We start from the raw sequence: 25486 nt of genomic DNA on the forward strand, positions 1-25486 counted from the left end.
GCTCACCGGGGTGGTCTCCAGAGTGCCTTGCATGGTGACGGGCATGGAGGGAGCAAGTTCTCTCCTGAGGCTGAAGAGGAAGTGTTGGCCAGGGCTGCTCTCACCCTCAGGGTAGAGTGGAGGGTTCATTTCTGCAAGTGTTGGCTCTCTGTTGCTGCAACACAATGCCTGAGCTAGTCAACTTTAAAAAGGCAAGATTGGTTCTGGCTCTCTTGTGGAGATTTAGGCAGGGAGTGATAAAGCTGCTTGCCTCGTGATGGCAGATAGTCAGAGGCAGAAAGAGACCAGGGTCCCAGAATCCCCTTCCAGGTCATGCCTTCCAGAGCCCCGTCTCCTGAAGATCTCTGATGTAGACCGACCGTTCCAGTGTTGCTGGGACAAACATCCAAGCAAACACAATTTTATAGGAGGAAGGGATTGATTTCAAGCTTATGGATTCAGGGGAAGGTCCATCCATGGCAGTAAGAAGCTGGCTCTGTTCATCCATCCAAGCAGAGACAGAGACCACCACCGGCCAGCAAACACCCCAAATCCGTAAGCAGGGACCCACCAGAGCTTCGCCTCTCTGCATTCCTTTGAGTGGCATGCCCCGACCAGCAGGCTGCTAGAGACTGAAGCAGGAAGCTTAACCTCAATAAAAAATACTTCAGTCTATGGGAGACACACATCCAACCTCCTACAGTCCCCCCCTTCCAGAAGTGCTGCAGGCTTGCAAACCACACCTCTACCACATGGGTCTATGGGGGAACATTCCAGATTCAAAACACAGCATTGTGTCACTGCCATGGTGGTGACTGCAGCCCTCGGTTCCACACCCACCTCTCCACAGGCCGCTTCAGCGTGGTCATACCGTGGCAGCAGCTCGGTGTCCCTTCATGGGGGTGGGGGGAGGCAATTCTTTTATGGCTATGGGAACTTGAACATAAAATGTCCCCTAAAGCCTCATGTGTTTGAATGCTCAATCCTTGGCTGATGGCACTGTTCAGGACGGGTTTGGAGCCTTTAGGAGGTGGAGCCGTGCTGGAGGAAGTGTTTTCCTGGGGGCTGGCTTTGGGGGTTTGTAGCTTACCTCTGTTGGCTTAACTCAGCTCCCTCTCTCTCTCCACTTACTCCCTACTGATGTGAGCATGGGTCACTGCTCCTGCCTCGCCTTCCCATCCACAATGAAACTTCCCCTTGACACTGTCTGTAAGCCAGAAGTGATGTCTTTCTTTCCACAAGCCGCTTCTGGTCAGATGTGTTGTCCCATCAACAAGAAAGAAACTAAAAAACAATAAAGAAAGAAAGAAAGTGCTACAATGACCTAATCTTCAGAGTCACATATTCCTGCCTCTTCTATATCCTTCTCCTGGAAAAGAGTTACAAGCTTAGCCCCACACAAGGAATGGGAAGTGCCCCTCTTGAAGAGAGCGCCACACGGGGCTAGTACGAGCCGCAGCTCTTGAGCACTTTAACTGGAATCAGCCCTGCCCTGCGGCCATTTCCTTCCTTCCCACGTGTTAACTTTCACCTACTTGGCATAGGAATGGCCATTCACCAGTAATGATCAAGAAGCTTAGACTGTACAGAGTCCTGTGTTCCTGCAGGTTTTCAGGCACTAATGACCTTGGGACTTCACTGGCCTTCAGTGGTGTAGGACTTATTCTCATCTGTGTGTCCTGTATTGGGCTGGTGGTAGACTGACAGCCACAGTGGACAGTCCTGGGCCTTGTAGCTGCTCGCGTCATCACTGTTTTGGAATCAGAGCTGGATGTGTGGCCTTGGCATTGGGCCATCTCTCATTTTCCAACTTGAACATTTGTCCTCACTACTGACCCCTTCTGCCTCTGGTCCACCCTGTGAAAACTGTGTTCATATTTGGCTCTGCAGTTGAGTGTACCCCCTCCAGGAGGGGGGAGTGACATGATACACCTTGTTTAGCTTTGGGCTGCTTCTCCATCCCTTGAATACACCACTCACACATTTTAGGTGAATGTGTAAGAAATAGAATGGAAAGCCAGGCGTGGTGGTACATGCCTTTAATGCCAGCACTTGGGAGGCAGAGGTAGGAGGATTGCCATGAGTTCAAGGCCACCCAGAGACTACATAGTGAATTCCAGGTCAGACTGGGTCAGACAGCATGAGACCCTACCTTGAAAACCAAAAAAAAAAAAAAAAAAGGAAAAAAGAAATAAGAGCGGAGAACTAAGGGAAAGAGTAGAAGAGGGCTGGAGGAATGTTCCAGAAGCCCACCATGGAAGTGAAGATGGTAAAAGGCTTTAGAGGGCAGGAATTGGAGTTGGGGGCACAGACGGGGAAGGGGACAGGATATGGGAGGAATTGGTGAGGATAGGCATGTGTGTGATGTGGGGAGAGGATACGGCGGTGTAGCAGACTGTTTTAAATGTACATAGGGATAGGATGAATAGACAAGATCGAGGATTTGAGAACAGTGAAAATATTATGCATGGTATCTCAGTTATGCCATTTGACATCAGTACAGACAGAGAATATATACCCCCAAATGCGTGTATGTCCTAATGTCAATTATGGGTTTTGTATAATTCTTGTATGTTCTCATGGGTTCATTCGTGGTAGCAAGTGCCTCAATGAGACAGGATGCTGATGGTGGGGGAGGCTGGGTTTTGCACTGGGGCGTTGTGGTGGCATAAAGTGACAAGTAGGTAATCTGTGTACCTTTCACTCATGTTTCTGTGAACTTGAAGTCCCCCTAAATAAACAGTATGTATGAAGCAGAATCTTGTGTGAAGGTTGGGGCAGGAGCAGGGAAAAGGGAAGGTGAATGGATGGTACTTTTTGTAACACGAGAGTGGTCACTTTCCAGAGGCTAACTTACTTATTCTTATAGCAACTTAAATTATGTGGCATTGTATTTAACCTATGTATTTCTGTGATCTAGAAACAGATTGGCTGTCCCTTTTGGTCCAGTTCTGAGTCTGGGTGTCGTGGGTAGTAGATAGAACTATAAGTGTTTTTTAGGGCAGAGATTCCTTACAGTACAGAATAAACACATAAATTGATTTAGGGGACATTGAGCAAGATATTGAAGTTCCTGGCTTAGGATTTCCTTGTGCACATGGAGAGCTGGTGTCCGTGACATGTAAGGCCATCCCAGCGGAGGAAGCCCATGACTCCCAACCCAGCTATCACGTCCGTTTAGGTAGGCCAGGTGCCACTGTAGGTAAAGATGGTAGTTACACCACCATCTTAGGTCAAAGTCATAGGAAAATAAAAAGTAAAGCAGCACTGTGAGGTTGTGTGTGTTCCCGTGTGTGTGAGCACATTTGCGTGAAGGTTTGTGTGCCCGAACACGGTAGTGGACAGAGGTTGTTGTCAGGTGTCTTCCTCAGTCACTCACCGTATTTCGTATTGAGAAAGGGTCTTCTGCTGACCTCAGGATTCTCTGAGTCAGTCAGCCTGGCTAGCCAGCATGTCCCACTCAGCCTCCCGTCTCCACCGCCCCCATGCTGAGATTACAGATGTGCACCACCATGTCTAGTATTTTATGGGGCTCCTGGAGGCCCAAATCCGGGGCCTCGTGCTTGCCGAGCAAGCACCCTACCCACACCTGAGCCATCTCCCCACCCTGCAGTGCTGTGAGGTTTGAGTTGGAACTTGAAATGTCTTTTGCCACAGAAACCATTCTGGTAGATTCGGTATTCTAGAGGCTGGGTAGGTAGTGCCACTCACCCGTGGTTTAAGGAGCAGGGATTGCAAGTCAGCTTTGCATTGCTGGCAATAAGAACCCAACCAAAAACAGCCTGCAGGAGGAAAGGGTTTCTTTTGGCTTACAGACTCCAGGGGAAGCTCTTTGATGGTGGGGAAATGATGGCACGAGTGGAGGTTGAATATCACCTCCTGGCTAACATCAGGTAGATAACGGCAGCAGGATAGTGTCCCAAACTCTGGCAAGGGGAAGCTGGCTATAACTCCTGTAAGTCTGCTTCTAATGATACACCTTTTCAACGAGGCTCTAGTTCCCAAATACCCACCAGCTGGAGACCTAGCATTCAGACATGCGAGTTTATGGGGCACACCTGAAGCAAACCACCACACCTGCCCGCGTTCCAAACAGCTGCCCTCAGATGAGCTTTTAGAATCCTGTTTCTCAGGGAAACACCTTGATCGTATCATGTTTCATCTTGATGAAAATTACTGTAAAAATTTAATGGTAAAGAAAGTCACATGTAAAGTCCCCCGCAAGCATTCCTATTACGTAACAGCTCTGTGAAACAATAGATTAATGCAGGATGAGTCAGGGGAAGTTATATTTGGCCTAGAGCCTCTCCTTCGCCTGTTCCTTTCTACACTGGGAAGTCTATGAATAATATTTTCATTGACTAAGCCAGGCCAACTTGGTTGAATATTTGGCTCTACCAGAGCCATAAACCTGGATCAAATGCCATGCATAGATTTTATTAAAGTAATAAAATGCTTCAGAAAGTACAGTTGCTCAGCCTGGGGCTGATAAATAAGTCACACACCTTGTCACCTGTTTCCGTATGGAATGACCATGACGCTTATCTGCATGTAAGCTAGTCATGTTGAGGAAACAGAGATAAGACATTTTTGCTGCATGTGTAAAAGTGTTTTCTTTTTTTTTTTTTTTAAACAGAGTACCACTCTGTTTGAATGTCGGAGAGTGAAATTTTCTGAAACAGCTGCTTGTAGCCAGTGGGTACTCAGTAAAGGCCCTCTTGTCTCTCCACCTCCCGGCCGCGGGCATAAGAGTGTGGTGAACAACTTACTTGGGGGTGACTTGGTGTTGAAAACCAAATATTGTGTTTTGAATTTTAGTTTTGTTTGTTTTGTTGAAAGAGTATTTCCCTGGGTGGCTTGAATCCCATGCATGTCCTGCCTTGGCCTTTTGAATGCTGGTTCACAGGTGTGCATGACCATGCTGGGCTGAGCGTATCTGTTTTTTTTTTTTTTTTTTTTTTGCCAAATCCAGTCACTTCTCTTTCTCCGACATCCTGGAAGCCCCGCTGTCCATCTCTTGCCCAGCTCCCAGCTCATTATTTTCTCTCCTACTCTCCTTTCCTTGTAGCCCATTCCCCATCAAAGGCACCGTGATTCCTTAATAACATAAGTCATGGGGCTAGAGAGAAGGCTCAGTGGTCAGAGGTGCTTGCTTTAAAAGCTCAACAGCCTGGAAAAAAGCAAAGAGGCAACCTACAGAATGGGAAAAAATCTTCTCCAGCTATATATCTGATAGAGGATTAATATCTAGGATATACAAAAAACTCAAAAAGTTAAATAATAAGGAACCAAACAAGCCAGTCAAAAAATGGGCTATGGAGCTAAATAGAGCATTCTCAAAGGAAGAAATACAATTGGCATATAAGCATCTAAAAAATTGTTCTACGTCACTAGTCATCAGGGAAATGCAGATTAAAACTACATTGAGATTCCATCTCACTTCCATCAGATTGGCTACCATCATGAAAACAAATGATCATAAATGTTGGCGGGGATGTGGAAAAAGAAGAACCCTTCTACACTGCTGGTGGGAATGCAATCTGGTCCAGCCATTGTGGAAATCGGTGTGGAGGTTCCTAAAACAGCTAAAGATTGATCTACCACAGCTTTAGCACTCCTAGGCATATATCCAAAGGACTCATCTCATTTCTTTAGAAGTACGTGCTCAACCATGTTTATTGCTGCTCAATTGATAATAGCTGGGAAATAGAACCAGCCTAGATGTCCCTCAACTGATGAGTGGATAAAGAAGATGTGGCACATTTATACAATGGAGTTCTCATCAGCAGTAAAGAAAAATGAAGTTATGAAATTTGCAGAAAAATGGATGGACCTGGAAAGGATTATACTGAGGTAACCCAGGCCCAGAAAGCCAAACGCCACATGTCCTCTCTCATATGTGGATCCTAGCTACAGATGATTGGGCTTCTGCATGAGAAGGAAAATACTTAGTAGCAGAGGCCAGTATAAAAAGGAGACATGAAGGGAAGAGAAAGGAAGGGAGGAGGGTACTTAATAGGTTGGTATTGTATATATGTAAGTACAATGATTGAGATGGGGAGGTAATATGATGGAGAATTTCAAAGGGGAAAGTGTGTAGGGGGAGGGAATTACCATGGGATTTTTTTTATAATCATGGAAAATGTTAATAAAAATTAAAAAAGAAAAAGAAAAGCTCAACAGCCTGGCTTCACTCTTCAGTACCCCGCAGGAAACCAGGTCCACAAAGTGAGGCATGTGTCTGGAGTTAGTTTGCAGTGGCAAGAGGCCCTGGTGTGCCCATTCCCTCTTTTCTTTTCTCTCTCTCTCTCTTTTTGAGGTAGGGTCGTTCCCACAAACATTAGGTATTCCCACAAACACATTAGTTCTGAATGCTCGGTCCCCAGCTAGTGGCAATTTGAAAATTGCTGGAGGAAGTATATTGTTGGGGACAGGCTTAGGGGTGTCATAGCCAGCTCCCCCCCTTGCCCAAACTTGGCTCACTCTCCTGCTGCTGTTTTCCACCTGCTGTGGCACAGGTGATGTCCAGCCTCTGCTCATGCTGTGCTGTCCCCTCAAGACTTCAGGACAGAATACACAACTTTCCTCCCGTCAGCTAGCTGCTTTTGGTCAGCTACTTTGCCCCAGCAGGGAGAAGGCAACTCTAACAGTGCTTGACCCTTTGGGACGCCTCTGCTGGATCCGTGCCCCACACGTGATGAGCTCATGTAAAAGGTGCTTTCCACGGGACACAAGGGCTGGCTGGGGGTGGCCACGTCTTTTTTTCCTTGCTGTAGCCTTAGATTTTAAAACAGGTGCTCACATTGACTAAGTGAATGACCTTATTTTCCTTAGAAATTTCTAGTTAAACCTCTCTTTGTACTCATTGATTCACATAAATGCTGCTTGAATTTTTACCTGTTCTGCTGTTGGGAATAGGCTGCCTGTGTAAGACCGTTCCTCCAACGTGAATGAAAGCCAAGGAGCCCAGGTGGCAGCTGGGCTCATGTGACTCCTCTCCTGGCCCAGCGCTTGGCTTGAGTCCTTGTCTGCATGAGCTCACACTCTGCCCAGGATTTCAAACACCTCTGAGAAAGAGGGGCTGGGGAGGTGGCTCAGTGGTTAAACGTACTGGCGGAGTAGACTCGGTGAGCTCGAGTCCCTACTTTGTGGGCGTCAGCAAATACCCAAGAAGACCTGGGCCAGGTGTGGTGGCACACAGCCTTAATCCCAGTGCAAGGGAGGATCGGCCAGCCTGGGACAAGAGTGAGTTCCAGGCCAGCCTGGGCTAGAGTGAGACCCAATCTCCAAAAAAGCAAGGAGACAGAGAGAAAGAGAGAAAGAGTGGAAGGGGAGAACTGACATTCTAAGGTGGTCCTCTGGCCTCCCCCCACGCACCCCGGGCATGCGCACACTTCGACACGAGCACACCTCCCCACCAACACGCCCAAATCCAAGAGACCAGCCGTCTCTCAGCAGCACGCTTGTGGTCTCTTGGTCTGTGGTACGTGGCAGATAATCTTTTGTCCCCATCCTAGGTAGTTTCATCCTCATCTCCCCAGGTCTGTCACATGTGCAGGCAGCCTCAGCTGTCCCTGAGCTGGGTGTCAGCAGGACCCATGGCTTAGCCGGCACCCAGCTCCTCCACCTCAGGGTCATTTCACTCTTGCTGCCCGAGAAGGTGTCTGCTGCTTTCGTGGCACCCAGGCTTGCACATTTTCACCTCCTCTGACAGTGTCCACCCACCTTGGCCCCAACAGGTGTGTCCCTGCACGTGCGCCGCGGCGCCTGGAGAATGGCAGGCCTTGGCATTCGTAACCAGGCTGTTTCTTCCGCGGCGCCTCCCTGCCATCCGTCTCCTTGGACTTCCCATCCCCCCCCCGTCAGGTCTGAACCCCTTCATCTTGCAGGTGGATCGTGCTTACCCTGCATGCCTTGTGCATGAGCAGGTACAGCCTTAAGTATACTGAGAGTTCTGTAGAAATATGTTACTAACATAAAAAATTATTATTTATTTATTTATTTGCCAGGAGAGAGAGAAAATGAATAGATGGGCCTGGCAAGACCTCTTGCCATTGTAAATGCACTGTAGACACACGTGTTACCCTGGTGTGGGCACTGGGGAATTGAACCCCAGGCTTCCAGGCTTTGCATGCAGGTGCTGAGCCATCTCAGCCTGCAACTTTTGATCCCTATGTAATATGCGTTCACTGTGACATCCCTCAATACTAATAGGTCCTGGTAGACACCTCCTGATTAGCAAGCAAAGAACTTGCTGAGAAACAAAAGAATCCCTGTCTACAGAACACCTTGTGCCAGAGAAAGATTTCTGTACGCTTGGCCTGTGAGTGTTCACGAGACAGGCCAGCCCCGGGGACAAAGCGCTTTAATCCCCAGTGCTTTGTGAGCCCGCGGAGGCGACGAGATGCTGCGTGTGAGGGAAGTGTGGCGCCTTCAGTTCCCCGCTTGCCTCACCTAACCGGGCCTCGAGAGCCTTCAGACTTGAGAGCGGGCATGTCTCTTGTTGTTCGGGATGCCTGGGTTGGCCCCACTGCTGGGCAAGGACCCTTCCCCTGAACTGTGATCCCACAGCCCGTGGCACAAACAGGTTGAGGGCGTCTTTCACAGAATTGTGTCCTCGGCTGTATTTGGGCAGCCTTGTGTCAGGGAGGGATGGAGGGAGGAAGAGAGGAGTACCGAAGCGTCCTGGAGTGCAAATTACCTCGAGCACATTCTCCAGGGTGACTTGTCTGTTTGCTGCATGGCGAATGAACAACAGCTCGACAGTCCCCTTTTCCGGGTTGGATTTGCCCGTCTTGATCGCTGTTGATGGTCCATGGCATGCTGGTTTGCCTCCCCCCACTTGGTCTTCACCAGACATGCTGGGGTGAGGGACTCTTCCGTACTTCTCCTTGACTGCCCAGCACTCGTGCTCCCAAGGGCTCCGTCACCACCCATGGGGTTGGGGTTTACAGAATACAGCCTCCAACTAATGATTCTATGCTAGTGGCAGAAGTCCCCATAAGTGAAACCGGGCATTTCTCCCATTTGCCTAGGGAGCCATCATCCCCGCTCTGCCATCTCATTTGGTTCCAAGGCATGCTGGAAGCAACCCTGCATTTCAGTCACTGCTAACAGTGACCCGACCTCAGAATTGAGGTTGACTGTGGCCTCCTTCGAAGCCACCCCTCCATCTACCTCGATTGCCGTAGCCCCAAGCATTTCTCCAACACACAGCCTTTGCCTGCCGCCACCACAGGGCTCTGTCCCGCTGGTCTCTTTCTCATGTGTAGCAGACCCGGGAACGGACTCGCGTTTACTATTCGAGGCCGAGTCCAAGGCGCGGCGCGGGGCTGTGCAGGGAGCGGGGCAGCGAATGAAGGGTTCGGTGGATGAGTGAACAGAAGATGAGCTCGATCGAGTGGGTGCCGTTCAGGATAATGTTTTCATTTTTCTCACTGGGATTAGGAATGATTTTTTCTTGCTGGTACCATATTGTGAAAAGCATTTTGGTTTGGAAGAAATGTTTTGCTAGCTAAAAGCTTCTCCCCTGGCTACACTGGCAAATGCATACACTCGAAAGGAGGAATTAGTCAGGGTGTTCTTGGTGCCTGCTTGTCCTTTGCCCAATGGCTCCGTGCGTATGGTTGTGTTCTGTAACTGAGAAACACTTCCTCAAATGTCAGGAATAATCAGTGTTCATGGCCTACCTAGTTGGTATTAAACTTGGGATGCTTTGGTGAATAGAGCCTTAGCTACTTTTGCTTTTGCATATCTGAGACAGGGACTCGTGATATAATCATGACTGGCCTGGACCGCACTGTGTAGACCAGGCTGGCCGTGAACTTGTGGTGATCTTCCTGCCTCTGCCTGTGTAGTGCTGAGGTTGTAGGCATGGCCACCAGGCCTGGCTGAGTGCCAACATCGTGAGCTTCTCCGTGAGGACGGATTATCTGGGCTTGGCTGATTAGTGTCCCGATGCTGGACTGAGTGGACATCACCGACCTGAGCCCTGGGCATGACAGGGTGGGCCACGGAGGGAGGACCAGCCTTATAACATTGTTGTCTTCTTCTCTAACAGGGAGAATCTCGCATTCTCAGGGTAAAGGTGGTTTCGGGAATTGATCTCGCCAAAAAGGACATCTTTGGAGCCAGGTACGTTTGTTTGCTTTGGTGTTTTGTGGGCTTCTGTAGATATTAGTAAGCTATTTAAAAATAAATTAGTAATAATAGTTTTATTAGTATTTATCTTGAGGCTCTGGGGATTGAACTTAGGTCCTCAGGCACACCTGCCGTCGAGTTCCACCCCCACCTTCTTTTCACTTTTTGAGACGGGGTTTCACTAAGTTGCCGGGGCTGGCCTGGAATTGCCTCTGTAGTCCAGGCAGGCCTTGAACTTGAACTGAACTGTCTCTGTCTCCTGAAGGCTGGGGTTCTGGGCTTGAGTCAGCAGGCTTCGTTGGTCAGCTGTTTTCAAAGTTAAGCACGCATCACAACCACCTGGAGGACTTTGGCGGAACCAGCTGCAGAGGATGGGTTGTGCCTCGTGCCAGGGCAGCTGTGCACAGGCCGTAGTGGCCTGGGCACTTAGACTGTGGTCACTGTGGCGTCACCCTGTTGCTCAGCACCTTGCCCTTCATGTGGGTTGGCTGCATGAGGGAATTAGGTTCTCAAAAGGTTGTGTTTCCTCTGGAAAAGCAGTTTGGAACCATGGCTGTCCTCCCTCCCTCTCTCCTTTTCTTTCTCCTTCCTTCCATCCCTCACTCCCTTTTCTTTTCTCTTCTATTTTCTTCTTTCTTTTCCTTGTCTCCTACTTTCCTTCCCTCCCTCCCCTTCTCTCCTCTTCTTTCTTTTTCTTTCTCTCCTTCCATCTTCCTTTCCTTCCTTCCTTACTTCCTCCATTCACCATGTTAGCTTTCCGGTGACTTTCTTTCTGGCAGGATTTCCTGTCTCTCCCTCCCTTCATGGCATAGGCATGTTGGCATTACATCTGCCCAACACTGCGTAGTGTCTGGCATTTTACATGTGTGGTGCCATCAGAACTTGCGCTTCCGCACAAGAGCTTTCTCCACCTCCATAGCCCTTTCTGTTTTCTGAGGTCAGTAATTCATGACACCCTTCCCGCAGGCCGTGGCCTCCCTCCACCTCAGGTGCCAGTGACTCTGAGCTGTTTGCAGAATCCACAGTAGCAACTTCGAGCCGCGTTGACATTTCATGCTGTTAGCGGCAGTGGGGCCTTGGACCAGAGAACGCCTACAGAAGCAGCCTGAGGGGTTCTTCTCAGAGACCCCTACTCAGATGAGGCTGGGAGGCTTGGCTGGGCTGGACTACACAAAGGGATTTCAGGCTGAGCCAATACGAAGCAGGGTTGGGGCTGGGATTGGCTAGGAAGGAACTTTTAAGATTTAAGCATAGAGATGGAAAGAGGGACACTCAGAGCAAGGACAGTGGACACCCAGGCACCCCGCAGGCTTCTTAAGAGAGTCAGTTAGAGTTTGGGGTTCTCAATGGAGGCCTAAGACAGATAGCTTCCTGGATCTGAGCCTTTGTTGTCACAGGGGAGATGGAAAAAGAGAGAGGTGGAGAGAGATGAGAAGCAAAGTGAAAAAGAAAAGAAGGGAGAGAGAGGGAAGTCTGTGGAAAACGAGGATCGCATTTTAACTTGCACTGGGCAGGCCAGGGTCGGGGAGGAGACCACAGTGAGTCGTCAGCGTCTGGGGTGTTGCAAGACGGTGGTCACGGGTGCCAGGGCGGGAGGTTTTGTGTTGGGTGTCCCGTCCTGTGGTGGCTTGAATCAGGGGTCCCCATAAACTCATGTGTTCTGAATGCTTGGTCCCCAGTTGGTGACACCTGGGGAGGTGGAGCCTCGTGGAGGAGGTGTGTTGTGGGGCGGGTTTAGGTGTGTTACAGCCAGCTCCCTGCTTGGCTTGGTTCCCTGTCTTGCTGCTGTTTCCACCTGCTGTGGCAGAGGTGACGTCCAGCCTCTGCTCTGCTATCCATTTCCTGCCGTCACGGAGCTTCCCCTTGAGACTGTGTGCCACACCAGTCTCTTTCCTCCCGCCAGCTGTTTTGGGTCGGGTGTCCCGCCCCAGCAGTGAGAAGGTGATGGTGATACTTGCCATTTACTGTGCCCTCCAATGTCCCAGGCCAGCAAGTGTTCCATCATGCCCAGCCTTCTGGATCGCACCAAATGCCCTACTTTCTCCTGGCACAAAGATGGCTGGGTAGGAGCTGGAACCCTTGCTGGTGAACGAAGGGGAGCAGGGCAGGGTTCACAGGGTGGAAATCCCTGAAACCGAGCTGTGTTTTCAGACAGGGACGTGTGGTCTCTGTTGTTTCCCAGGGTGGTTTCCCGTGGTCCAAGCGGGAGACAGAGGTGATGGTGGGAAATGGGTGGAATATATTGAGCTGTGGAGTCCACCACCTCCCTCCTCCATGCCCAGCTGAGGTGGTAGTTGGTGGAGGCTTCCTGAGGCCCATGCAAGACCTAGAGCCATTGGATCCTTGGTGGCCTGGCCGCTGCTCCCGAGGGGCCTGCGCTGAAGGGCCTGTCTCCTTTTGAGCTCTGTTGGCCGCAATCCGGTGCCTGGGATGCAAGATCATTTTCCGTCTTCCCTCCAGGCAAGTGGAAGTTTATTAAAGGAACCTTTGTTCAAGGGAGATTAAATGGTCAAGCTGTGGCCTGGCCAGAAGATTGGCTCAGGCAGCATATGTGGAGGACGGCTGTGGTAGAGAGAGGGCTTTCCCTGCCAGCCCTACCCGAGGTCAGAAAAGGACAGTCACACTAGGGCACTTCTGTCTGGAGCCAACCCTACATTGGATGGGTTATCAGGGCATGAGATGTAAATTGAGACTGGTCACTCTAGGTCACAGGCATCCAATTTTTATTTTTTGTACCCTGCAAAAGAAATGCTATGTTTTTTTAAAAAAATTTTATTTATTAATTTATTTAAGAGAGAGAGAGCGAGAGAGAGAGCGAGAATGGGTGCACCAGGCCCTCCATGCAAACGAACTCCAGATGCATGTGTCCTCTGGTGCAACTGGCTTATGTGGGTCCTGGGGAATCAAGCCTCAAACTGGGGTCCTTAGGCTTCACAGGCAAGCGTTTAGCCACTAAACCATCTCTCCAATCCCAATACTATGTTTGTTTTTTTTTTAAATAGTTATTTGCAAAGAGTGAGAAAGAGAGAGAGAAAATGGGTGCACTAGGGCCTCTCACTGCAAACACACTCCAGATGCATGTGCAACTTTGTGTATCTGGCTTTACATGGATACTGGGGATTTAAACCTGGGCCAAACCCAGGCCAGCAGGCTTTGCAAGCAAGTGCCTTTAACCATTGAACCATTTCCCAAACCCATATGCTTTGTTTAAAAAAAAAAAAACTCATTTGTTTGTGATGGGATCTTGCTATGTCTCAAATTGGCCTAGATTAGCTTCAAACTCTTGATCTACCTCCCTCTACCTCCCAAGACCTGTAATTATAGGTAAGCACCACCATACACAGTTCCAAAGCTTTTCTTTGCTTTTCTTTCTTTCCTTCTTTTATTTGTTTGAGGCAAGTCCAACAGACTGACCTTTTAAAATTATGATTATTATTTTAGAGAGAGAGAAAGAGAGAGGAAGAGAGAAAGAATTAGCACACCAGGGCCTGAGCCACTGTAATCCAACTCCAGATGCTTATGCTACCTAGTCGGTATGTGAAACCTTGCGCTTGCCTCACCTTTGTGCATCTGGCTTACATGGGATCTGGAGAGCCGACTGTGGGTCCCTAGGCTTTACAGGCAAACAGCTTAACCACTAAGCCATCTCTCCAACCTAAAGCCTTTTTCTTTTCCTGTCTGTATTTGTGAGATGTGTGTAGGCATGTATGTATGCAAGATCATATGCATATAGGTGCACATGTGCGTTTACATGACTGTGTAGGACAGAGTTTGATGGTGTTCTTCCAATTTACCTTTGAGACAGGTTCTCTCATCAAACCTAGGACTCCCTGGCTACACTAACGAGCCAGAGGGTCTTAGGAATCCCCTGTCTCCTCCTACCTCCCCAGAGCTGACCTTACAGGCACATACCATCATGCCCAGCATTTAAAAAAAATTATGAGAGAGAGTGAATTGGTGCACCAGGGCCTCTAGCCACTGCAGTCGACCTCCAGACACATGTGCCATCTTTTGCGCATGTGTGACCTTGTGCGCATGCATCATCTTGTGTGTCTGGCTTACGTGGGTTCTGGGCACTTGAACCTGGGTCCTCAGACTTTGCAGGCAAGTGGCTTCACTGCCAAGCCATCTCTCCAGCCCCATGCTCAGCATTTTTATTTTACCTTGGTGCTGGGTACCTGAACAGGGGCCTCATGTTTACACATCAGGCACTTTACCCCTGGAGCTGCCTCCCTCAGAGCCTTGAAAACAGTTTTAAAATCAGCTCTGAGAAAACGAAAATCTACCATGTGTAAAGACAGTCAGATATCCAAGTTCTGCTCCAAGTGTCTGCTGGACTATGTGGTAGCCTGGCTTCCTCTGAGCATGCGCTCTGGCTGTCAGACCTGTGCTGTCTGGGCCTCACCAAGGTCTGGTTGGTACCTATCATTGCTAGTTCAGACGCTCTGCATCGCTCAGCTAGCTTGCACTCCTCTTCTTGTGCTCCTCAGACCACCTCCCAGTCTCCAGAAGGTCCCTTCCTGCCTACCATGTCTGTGCCCATGACTCCTGGGTAACACTGGCTCAGTTCTGTTGGCGGTCTTCATTTGTTTCATACTTAATGTTACAGTTATCTTCTCATTGCGGTAACAGAACACCCAGTCAGAAGCAGCTTACGGGAGCCGTTTATTTCTGTCTTAGAGTTTGTTTTGGAGGGTGTGAGAGATGTTGTCATTCAGTACTAACCGCCCAATGGTCCTTTATTGTCAGCGCTTTGACAAGCCAGCTCCGCCTGCTGGCAATAAAGTGCGAGGCTTACTCATGGTGATGGGGGTCATTGCTCATCCAGACCAGCACTGAGGACCTGAGCACCTTGCCCACCTTGAGGAGACTTATTGAATCTCTCTTGCCCCCTGTTTCCTCATCTACAAAATGGGAAAACAGTGCCTTCTGCATAGAACTGTGCAGGATCAAATGCTCTGCCCTGGAGATAGCTAAAGATAATACACTATAGAAATAGTGCAAGAATGCTACTTATTAAGACACACTTCCTCCTCCAGTCCCAACATGGCGATGAACATCAAGACACACTTCCTCCTCAGTCCCAACTTGGTGCTCCAGCACTATTTTCGCTGTTGGCTATATGTGCTGTCACCATGGTTCCCAAAGAGTTTGGTAAGGTGCTCATGTCCACAGTGGTGGTTTGAATGTACAACAGTAGTTATGATTAGGCCTTATACTTTATCCCCATCTGGTGGAGCCAGTGGGAGGCGGAGTCTTGCTGGGGGAGGGGTGTCACTGAAGGTGAGCCTGAAGATTTTATACTCTAGCCTGGCTTGCTAGTGCTGGATAGCTCTCTCTCTACTTCCTCCCCACTGCTTTGGAGATGTGATGTCTGTCTACCTGTTTCTGCCGCAGATCCCCAGGTCTATTATGACCACCAAGTTGTAGAGGAAGGAAATGACCCGGTACCTCACCCTGCAATGAATAACAGTCGTCAGGTGTGTGGATCACCGCCTGCAACTGGTTTGTGAGGAAACTGAGGTGTTATTGCCAGATCAAGGCAGATGACATGGGACTGGTTAGGTCCCGATTCATCTGACTTCTGGTACCATGCTCTTCCTAGAGTTGGGCTGGTGCTGTTCTTAGGGTAAAAGCTCGGGCACAGGGGTGGGGGAGGGCAAGGAGAGCAGATGACTATTAGGGTCTCCACAATCCGGATGCATGATTGACTGAGAACATTTTTATTGTTGTTGATTCAAACATCTGGCCATTGTCACTGATGGTGATGACCAGTTAACTATGAGAGTCCATGTGAGAGAATCCATTTTATCGAATCCACTGGACTAGAAGTGTCAGCTGTTAGAGAGGAAGTGCTCTACTAAGTGAGGTCTGTGTGTTTTCCTTTACAACTGAAGAGCCCAGTTTGGGTTTTAAATTAGACTACTTTTCAGCTTCATTTGCATCTCCAGATGTGGAAATATAACCTTGAGTCATAGCATAGGTGCAAGCAGAAACTGATGAAGGTCACCTCAGTGTGAGTTTTAGATAGAGCCCCATCAACTTTTGCTTTCCTCTTGGTGTTATTGTCACTGGAGGTTCCAGAAGACGCCCCTTCAAATGTGGCCATGATGTTGAAGAGACACCAGCACTAGAAATTCACTGTTTCTCACAGAGGGTCACTTGACATTGTTTCGTGGGTGACTGTGTATGTGTTGGGGAGAGGGACCCTTGATAGCAAGTTGTGCCTACTTTGGTCGCTCTTGTTGGTTCTTTTTGCAGCTGGTGATTTCAGACTGAAGGCACACACAGGCTTTGGAAGGGTGTAGCAAAGCCACCAGTGACAACAAATCCTTCCATTCCCAGTAACTGAGAGTCACGGAGCCTTAATGCCACGCAACGAGGGCTCTGTGGTACCAGCTCACTTTGGTCCCCTTTATCTAGATTGAAGTTAATACCTAACTGTATTCGCTTCATCGGTTTCCCCCAAGAGTGATCAAATGTGACTTACAGGCATCATGATGGTTAGCTCCTAACTCCTGCAGCCCACATCGCTAAAGAAATGAGAACTGGTTTCTGCATAACCACACCAACGTTTTCATAAAAGTAAAAGCACTTGCCTAATGGATACTATTACCTTGTCCATTACCCAAATTCCTCTGTCTCTAAAATGCATTTTATTACTGGGCTGTTGAAATTCAGCTGAGAGACACACATTGCTTTTGTTATATATATATTACAGAGAAAGAGGGAGAGAGAAAGAGAGACAGGGAGAGAGAATGGGCGTGCCAGGGCCTCCAGCCACTGCAAACAAACTCCGGACACATGCGCCCCCTTGTGCATCTGGCTAACATGGGTCCTGGGGAATTGAACCTGGGTCCTTTGACTTTGCAGGCAAACGCCTTAACTGCTAAGGCATCCCTCCAGCCCCACACATTGCTTTTAATTGGCCTCTCTGAGTCTCTAATCTAGAAGATTCCTCCTCCCCTCCCCCTCCCTCCCCCGAATGACTACCAGGTAGAATGTCTCATTTACCACATCCAATTGCTTCCTGGCGGTGCCATCAATTAATGAGTTAATGTGATCTTCTTTCCTCTGTGTTTCCTGCACATGAAAAGTTAGATGTAAAGGCCTAATCAAATTCAGTTTGGGGGCAGGAATGGGTGACCTGTCAGTGTATCTGTTCAAGCCATTATCAGTCATGCTACAACTGATCCCTGGCTTATATGGAGGCAGATTGCTCCCTCCGAAGTCATTAAATTTTTCTCTCATATGACCATCAAGTGATGGGTAAGGTAGTACTTTGGCACTTTATATACATGTAAATATATATATATATATATATATATATATACACACATACATGTACACACACACACATATATATATGTAGATGTATACATTTAGAAATACGGAAATGCTTTTTACTCTTTTCCCTTTTTAAAAAAATATCTCACACAAGCCCCATCCTCTTTGACTAAGAGAGGAGTGCAGAGGCCGTAAGTACCTTCATGACTCTCTCAACTGCAAGCAGTTCTAGGATGCCATTTGGACCAGAGAATTGGGTTGTCTGTCCCTAAGGGCCAGGTAGAATCTGCAAGCCTATTTATTTATTTTGGCCAGTGGAGCAGTCAAACAGAAGAAAAATACCTTACATCAGCATTTGGGGGGAAATCCTATATTAAAAATCCAGATTTCAGCTGGGTGTGGTAGCAGACACCTTTAATCCCAGCACTTGGGAAGAAGAGGTAGGAGGATCATCATGAGTTTGAGGCCACCCTTGAGACTACATAGTGAATTCCAGGTTGGCCTGGACTAGAGTGAGACCCTACCTTGAAAAAAGAAATCCAGATTTCAAGGTTTCCTGAAACTCTTGGTGATCTAGACACATCAAGGTGGCATTGGTAGGGGTACACAGCTGTGGGTATGTGCAAGATTACCCCTTTAGATGGGACCAAGCTCTTTGGTCGCCAGTGACCCCTGTACCTCCCATTGCATTCCATGCAGCTGGATTCCCTTGGTAATGGGGCTGGACCTAAATTTGATTTTGTTCCCTGTATAAGTCCTTTTTAAAAAATATATTTTAGGGCTGAAGAGATGGCTTAGCGGTTAAGCGCTTGCCTGTGAAGCCTAAGGACCCCGGTTCGAGGCTCGGTTCCCCAGGACCCACGTTAGCCAGATGCACAAGGGGGCGCACATGTCTGGAGTTCGTTTGCAGTGGCTGGAAGCCCTGGCGCGCCATTTCTCAATCATTGTCTCTGTCTCTTTATCTCTCTCTGTCACTATCAAATAAATTAATAAAAAATGAACAAAAAATTTTTTATTTAAAGATATATTTTATTTATTTATTTATTTGAGAGAGAGAAAGAAGCAGAGAGAGAGATGGAAGGAGGGAGGGAATGGGCATGCTAGGGCATCCAGCCACTGCAAATGAACTCCAGATGCATGTGCCCTCTTGTGCATCTGGCTGACATGGGTCCTAGAGAATTGAACTGGGATCCTTTGGCTTTGCAGGCAAACGCCTTAACCGCTAAGCCATCTCTCCAGCCCTGTAAGACCTTTTTAAGAAATGCAACTGACTTGTCTTCTTCCCCCATCACGGAATGCCTGACACTGCAGAGCTGTATTTGTGGCATGTAGTTTTCCTCCAAGTTCTGTTACCCTCTGCGAGTCTGTTTTGCAGTCTTGTTGTCTAGGGCATCACTGAAAATCAGAATATCTACCAATGCCTATGACCTGTGGGCCAAGAAGTGTAAAATCTCTGCACCCTTGGGTAGGGGAGATGGCTTAGCGGTTATAGGCACTTGCTTGCAAAGCCTGGTGGCCTGGATTCTGTTCTTCAGTGCCCATGTAAACCCAGATGCGCAAAGTGGCACACTTATCCAGCATTTGTTTGCAGTGGTAGGAGACCCTGGTATATCCATACACCAACCCCCTCTCTGCATGTGTCTTTTAATGTCTCTCTTTAAAAATAATCTCTGTGCCCAAAAGCCAACTAGTATGATTGTTCATAAATTAATCTCAGAGAAGCTGTTCCCATTGATCTCCCCACATTTAAGCTACCACAGCAAGGTTCTGCGATGGGATGGTAGAGGGGTGCCACTGTAAGCTTATTCCAAAGGTGCCAGAGGAGCCAGGAAAGACACGCTGTGGCTGGTACTCGTTTCTTTAGTGGGCACTGATTTCCACCCTCCTCTGCATGAAGCCCAGGAGGCCTTAGCAGTGCTTCGCAGGTCTGCCGTGCATGTGCCTGCGCTGTTGAAAGTGAAATGTCCCCGATACTTACAATCATGCCCTTGAAAATGCAGAACTCAGAATCCATATTGAAGCCTATCATTGGAGCTACAAAATGTTATCTTTCTTTAAAACGTGTCTTTCAAGTTGTGTGACTTAATCTTCATAGAAACTGTCATGCACTCCATAAGCTACTGAATGTTTATACTTGAGAGAAGAGCCTGAGAGATAAGGATCTTAAAGACTATTAAGTAGAATAGTAGATTCTTAAATGGCGAGTAAAACCTTTCTTGAGTGCTTAAGTAGTTATCTAAATCGTTGACCAATGTACTTTCCCCCCCTTATAAATAAAGGGCCAGACAAATAGTCGAGGTTTTGCAAGAGTTGCAGTCCCTGACGTAACCAAGCAGAAGTGAGCTTGCACAATATACAAATGTTGGGAAAGTAAAAACTTTCCCTTTGAGGGTCTGAATTAAATTTGCAGAGAGGAGTTGCTCACAGATTAGCAGTAGAAGAAAAACCATCCAGATATATTTGATTAGTTTTATATGACATGGGACCCCTGGCATTGAAGACAGAAAGGCCTATAGTCATGCTTACGTTTGAGGAAGCCAGGACAGCATGTCTACTAGGAAGGACCAGAAGGATCTGACCAGGAACTCAGCAAGGCCTGTCTGCCCAAACCCATCCTGGCCTTTCAGCTGTAATGTTCCTTCTTTCTTACTGTGGGGCAGGACGCTCCTCTCAGGTGAGGATCTTTATTCTTTGATGGTCTGTTGTGATGCAGAAAAGCAAGGGACAAGGTTATAGAAATACTTTTAGGTTTTCTGGCTGGCTTTGGAGAAAAGAGGTTCTGGTTTCGATGGCCTGCCTCAGAAAAGTAAAGTCTGTTCTTCCTTCCCTTCATCCTTCCTTATTCATTTGTTCATTCCTTATGTGGTGTGAGGGGTGAATGTGATTAGTGGATGTACATGCATGTGCAAATAGGTATGTATGCCCTGTGTACACATATGTGGAAGCCAGAGAACACTGGGTGCCCCATTCTGTAACTTTTCCACATTATTCCCTTGTAGTGGAATCTCACACTGAACCTGGAGCTTCCATTTATTTTTGTGGGAATAGATGGGAGACTGTCCAGCAATATCCAGTATTTCCTTGTCTCTGCTCCCCACAGTACTGGGCTTACAGGTGTGCATGGCCATGCCCAGCTATTTTACCCACATGATGAGGGTCAAACTCAAGCCCTCTCATGCCGTCTTAGACCTTCATGCTTACACAGAAAGTACTCTTTCTCCTTGAGCCTTCTCCCCAACTCCAACAGTTCTTTTATTTTTCTTCTGTAGATTGCCTCTTGGGACAATGAAGGATGAGATCAGGAAAATGGGAGAAAACTAGAGGAAACCTTGTGGCCTATAAGATATTATTTTCTGAGCGTCGGTAAAGGGCATGGTTGTATGTCAGTTACCTGTGGGTCATAGTTTCCCAACCCCTGAGTAAATGTTATAAGCCATTGATTTTCTGCAGTGGATACATTTAGAACTAGGAGTGGGGTTCTGGTAGTATTTATCTGGGCATGGTTTCCAAATTAAACTCTATGTAAGAGCTGCTGGCTGGTCAGTGTCCAAAGTTAATTCTGTTAGTATTGACTTTTTGGGCTGGAGGGAGTGGGATTCCTAGGTATTGTAGCAGCTTTGATTTCCTTTTTCAAGGGCAGCCCACTTAAAATATAAGTTATGAAACTTTTGGATATACACTACAGATTTTAAGATCTACAAATAGATAACAACTACAAAATGTTTTGGTCTCAGTGAAAACAACTGTTCTCACTGCTTTGTGCACAAAAAAATCCATGAATAATAAATGAAGTTGCGTTCATGTGCATACAAGCAGATAGAGATTTGTAACAGTGTATGCAATTAACAGATTGCCAATTTTCCCTCCCAAATGTTTCTTAGACTTATGACCTTAGTTCAAATAATGTTTAATAAGGAATTTGCAATGTGTAACTCCCCAGTGAATTATTAAAAGGATTTGCACTCCTACTGTATAATATTAGCATAAGTGATAAAAATATTCCTTGATTCTTAATGCATGCCCCCTGGGTTACAGAAAGCAATGGGAGGTGAGAGCACCTGAAGGGTTGTTTGTATCTCTGTCCCTCTTCGTTATAGGTGCATTATTGGGCTCCCCCTGCTGAATAACTAATGATTGTTTTACATCGCTGTTAATTTGAAATGCTTGAAATTAGGCTGTCATGGTAAAAAGTATAAAAGCATTTGTAAGAGAGACTTTCAAATTTGGGAATGACCATGTAAGACATCAAAACAGGCAGGTCACAGTTTTTTCTCAACCAGAATGTGACAAATGACATCTGGCTGTGCGTCTCACCCAGTACCCTCCCCCATCACGTAATGACCAGATTGTTATTTGAGGACACGGACTTCACCTTGGTCGAGGTGATTTTAAATGCTGGCATTGTACCCGACAACAGTCCCCACTTTCCCCAGTACAGTATGCTGTACCACTTTCTCCTAGTGTGATGTCATGTTCTCTTGTGCTGAGGGTAAAGCTGAACCATCTTGTTACAAGAATGAGATTTGAGCCACTAGCTGGGCTTCGTGATTACTTTCCTGCCGTGTGCTCTCCCAGTGATACCTATATCCATATATTCTACCTTCTGATGCCATCACTTTTCTTATTCCTTTTATGGGCTCTAGGTATCTTTAAGACCCTCCCCCAGTCTTTAAAATAGGCCATTTATAGATCTGAATAATATAAGACTTCTGTACGAGTGCACATTGTATTATTTTGAGCTCCTCCCAACTTTGAGCCAAGCCCAGGTGATTGTACTTTTGAGGAAAGCCCCATGTTTGACCCCTCTCTCCTAGTTCTCAGGGACGAGAACTGTGACGCAGCTGTTCCCGGGTAGCCCCTTGAGCCGCTCTGCACTCCGGGCTCCCCTCGGGTCTGTTAGGGGAGTCACATCGCCCTCTGGTGGCAAGACCATCATGTGTATTTTCATTTTGAACTGTAAGTGGTCTACAAATCGTGTCCTTTGGAGTCCCTTTCTTTTTTCTTGTGTTTGTGTGTCGCCAGCATGCCCTGTCTTTGCCTTCCACCTTGTTTGAGGCAGGGTCTCATCCACCTATGTCCCTACCAGGCCGCACCTTCTCCTGTCTCTGCCTCCCTTCTCACTGTAGACGATCTGGGATGACAGACGTTTGCACTGCAATGTCCAGGGTAACCTGAAGGCCGAGGCTTGAACTCAGGTACTCATGGTGGTGTGGCAGGTGCTTTTCCATTCAGCCATCTCCCCAGGCCCGGAGTTCATGTTTAAAAGACAGTATTAATTCAAATGTATCTTGTTTAGGAAAATGTTTTCATTTTAAAGTTATTTAGTTTTAAGTAGTTCCTACTTATTACCTTGTGGGTTTTTTGAAGTGGATAATATGTGACATTAAACATTGTTTCTTCCTTTCCCCTTTCTTTCATCTGCCAAATAATTTTATAGATTTATAAAATCATAGCCCCTTTCTAAAAAGGAATAACTAGTTGATATTAGAATGTAATGAAATTCTTCATATGAATACTATATCCAGTGTAGTCCCATAAACAAAATGGGTTACAGGGTATTTTTAGTTTCTAATTAAAAAATTATTTTATTTATGTGTGTGTGTGTGAGAGAGAGAGAGAAGTAGATACACACAGAGAGAATGGGCATGGCAGGGCCTCCAGCCATTGCAGATAAACTCCAGCCGTATGCACTACCTTGTGCATCTGGCTTATGTGGGTCCTGGGGAATCAAACCTGGGTCCTCAGGCTTCTCAGGCAAGTGCCTTAACCGCTATGCCATCTCTCCAGCCCCAGTTTCCAATTTTTATGGAACAGAATTTGAGTATTCATTCAAGTTTCTTGAAGAAAGGTATTTTCAGACTGGCATTCTTTTTAAAAATATTTTTATTTTTATTTATTTATTTGACACAGAAATTGGGGGAGAAGAGATTGTGCACACCAGAGCCTCCAGCCACTGCAAAAGAACTCCAGATGCGTGTGCCCCCTTGTGTATCTGGCTAACGTGGGTCCTGGAGAATTGAACCTGGGTCCTTTGGCTTTGCAGGCAAATGCCTTAACTGCTAAGCCATCCCTCCAGCCTGAGACTGACATTCTTAATATAAAAAAGTAGTATCACAAAGCATCACCTCTACCTGTGCTGTTTATGGGGAACAAGAATGGTTCATCTCAGAATTCTTTAAGCCTGGCTTTAGAATCGGAACCATCCCCTCGGAGCAGAGCTGTACCTGTGGTTGAGAGAGCTTTCAGGGCTGTGGAGCAGCTCGCTTAATGAGTCAGCAGAGGGCAGAAAGATCTGCCGTTTGTTTCTGTTTCCATCTTTAGCTAACTTTGCAAAAGCCAGGTTCTCACAGATCAGTCACAGCGGTAGCAGTTCAACATTTAAGTTCATATTTTCTGCTTTCACATGCGTGTGAGTGTGCGGCCTGTATGCACCTGCGGATCGTGTGGGTGTACATGGGTCACATGCATGCTTGTCTCTCACTGAACCCAGAGCTCACTAGTTCGGCAAGCCCAGCCAGCCAGCTTGCCCCGGGGAGCTGCTTTAATCTCCCCAAGCACTGGGAATACAGGTGGGCACTACTGTACCTGGCCATTTATGTGGGAGCTGCGGATCCAAAGTCATGCTTGTGAAGGAAGCACGTCAGCACTGAGCCGTCTCTCCAGCCCCAGACTCTGGGTGCTTGTTTGGTGCATGTGTGTGTAGTATGTGTGGCATGGAGTGTGTGTATAGTGTATTCATGTGTGTGTGTGTGTGTGTGTGTGTGTGTGTGTGTGTGTGTATAGTGTATTCATGGTGTGTGTATAGTGTATTCGTGTGTAGTATAGTGTATTTGTGTGTGTGCATAGTGTATTCCTGTGTGTTATAGTGTATTTGTGTGTGTGTATAGTGTATTCCTGTGTGTATAGTGTATTCCTGTGTGTTATAGTGTATTCCTGTGTTATAGTGTATTCGTGTGTGTGTTATAGAGTATTCGTATGTGTGTATAGTGTATTCGTGTGTGAGTGTAGTGTATTTGTGTGTAGAGTGTATTCGTGTGTGTGTGCAGATGCTTGGGCCCATTGCACACCTGTAAGAGGCCAGATTAGACTCTCTCAGTGTCAATCAGGTGTTCCCCTCTATTTCTTCTCCACATCGTTTCCTTGACATAGTCTCGTTGAACCTGGAGCTCCCCATTTGGGGGTTAGACTGGCTGACAGAAAACACCCGCCGTCCTCCTGTGTTTTCCCTCTGTAGCACTGGGGTTTCAGGCCTGTGTGGCCATGCCCAGCTGTTTACGTGGTGCTGGGGATTGAACTCAGGTCCTCATGCTTGCTTGGCATGCACTATTACCCACTGAGTCATCCTTTAAGCTCCCCATAGGTATGATTTTGATTTTTACAATATTTTTATTTATTTGTGTGAGAGACACGGGTGGGGGGTAAAGAGAGAACCCCAGGGCCTTGTGCTTCTGCCAAAAGCCTCCAGATGTACGTGGCACTTCCTGCATCTGGTTCTGCATGGGTACTAGGTAACCTGGACTGTTAGGCTTTACAAGCAAGCACCTTTAACCACGGAGCAATTTCTCTAGTCCCCAAGATTGTGATTTTAAATGCAATTTTGGCTGCTTCTTTTCTCGTGTGTGTTGGTAAAATCTTGCTGCAGGCCAGGGAGAGAGTCCAGCAAGTCTTGGTGGAAGAAAACTTGGGCAGTCTGCCTCAGTAGCTATGTTGCAGCAAATAATATAAAACTTAGTCTGGTTGCCTGGAGCACCCATGAAGAAAAATGATATGTGTAGTTTACTCATTTTGTACATTCCCTGCCTCTGCCATTGGTTAGAGTCTAAGAAAGCTGACAGAAACAAGACGAGGAGGAAAGTCATGCATGTTTTCAATGTCTGTTTGGAGGAGTTATGATAAATATTGTTTTTTCTGATTACAGATATTTCAATTTATCCTCAGAGCTGGCAGGATGCCTCTGACAGGCCCTCCCAGTGACTGATGCAGTTTTGATATTCTTTTTTTTTTTCGAGGTAGGGTCTCACTCTGGTCCAGGCTGACCTGGAATTCACTCTGTAGTCTCAGGGTGGCCTTGAACTCATGG

General features: G+C 47.2%; 1 protein-coding gene across 2 annotated transcripts in view; it reads left to right on the forward strand.

The window, feature by feature from the left end:
• Window positions 1-25486, forward strand: part of Nedd4l (NEDD4 like E3 ubiquitin protein ligase) — a 323634-nt gene that overhangs the window by 89939 nt on the left and 208209 nt on the right. For both annotated transcript variants that reach the window (XM_004654771.2, XM_004654774.2), the window contains one exon: window positions 10040-10113. In XM_004654771.2, coding sequence (XP_004654828.2) covers window positions 10040-10113 — 74 coding nt within the window. Of the gene's footprint in view, window positions 1-10039; window positions 10114-25486 lie in introns of those variants that run through there.

This window comes from Jaculus jaculus, chromosome 15, assembly GCF_020740685.1.
Source record: "Jaculus jaculus isolate mJacJac1 chromosome 15, mJacJac1.mat.Y.cur, whole genome shotgun sequence".
NCBI classification, from domain to species: domain Eukaryota; kingdom Metazoa; phylum Chordata; class Mammalia; order Rodentia; family Dipodidae; genus Jaculus; species Jaculus jaculus.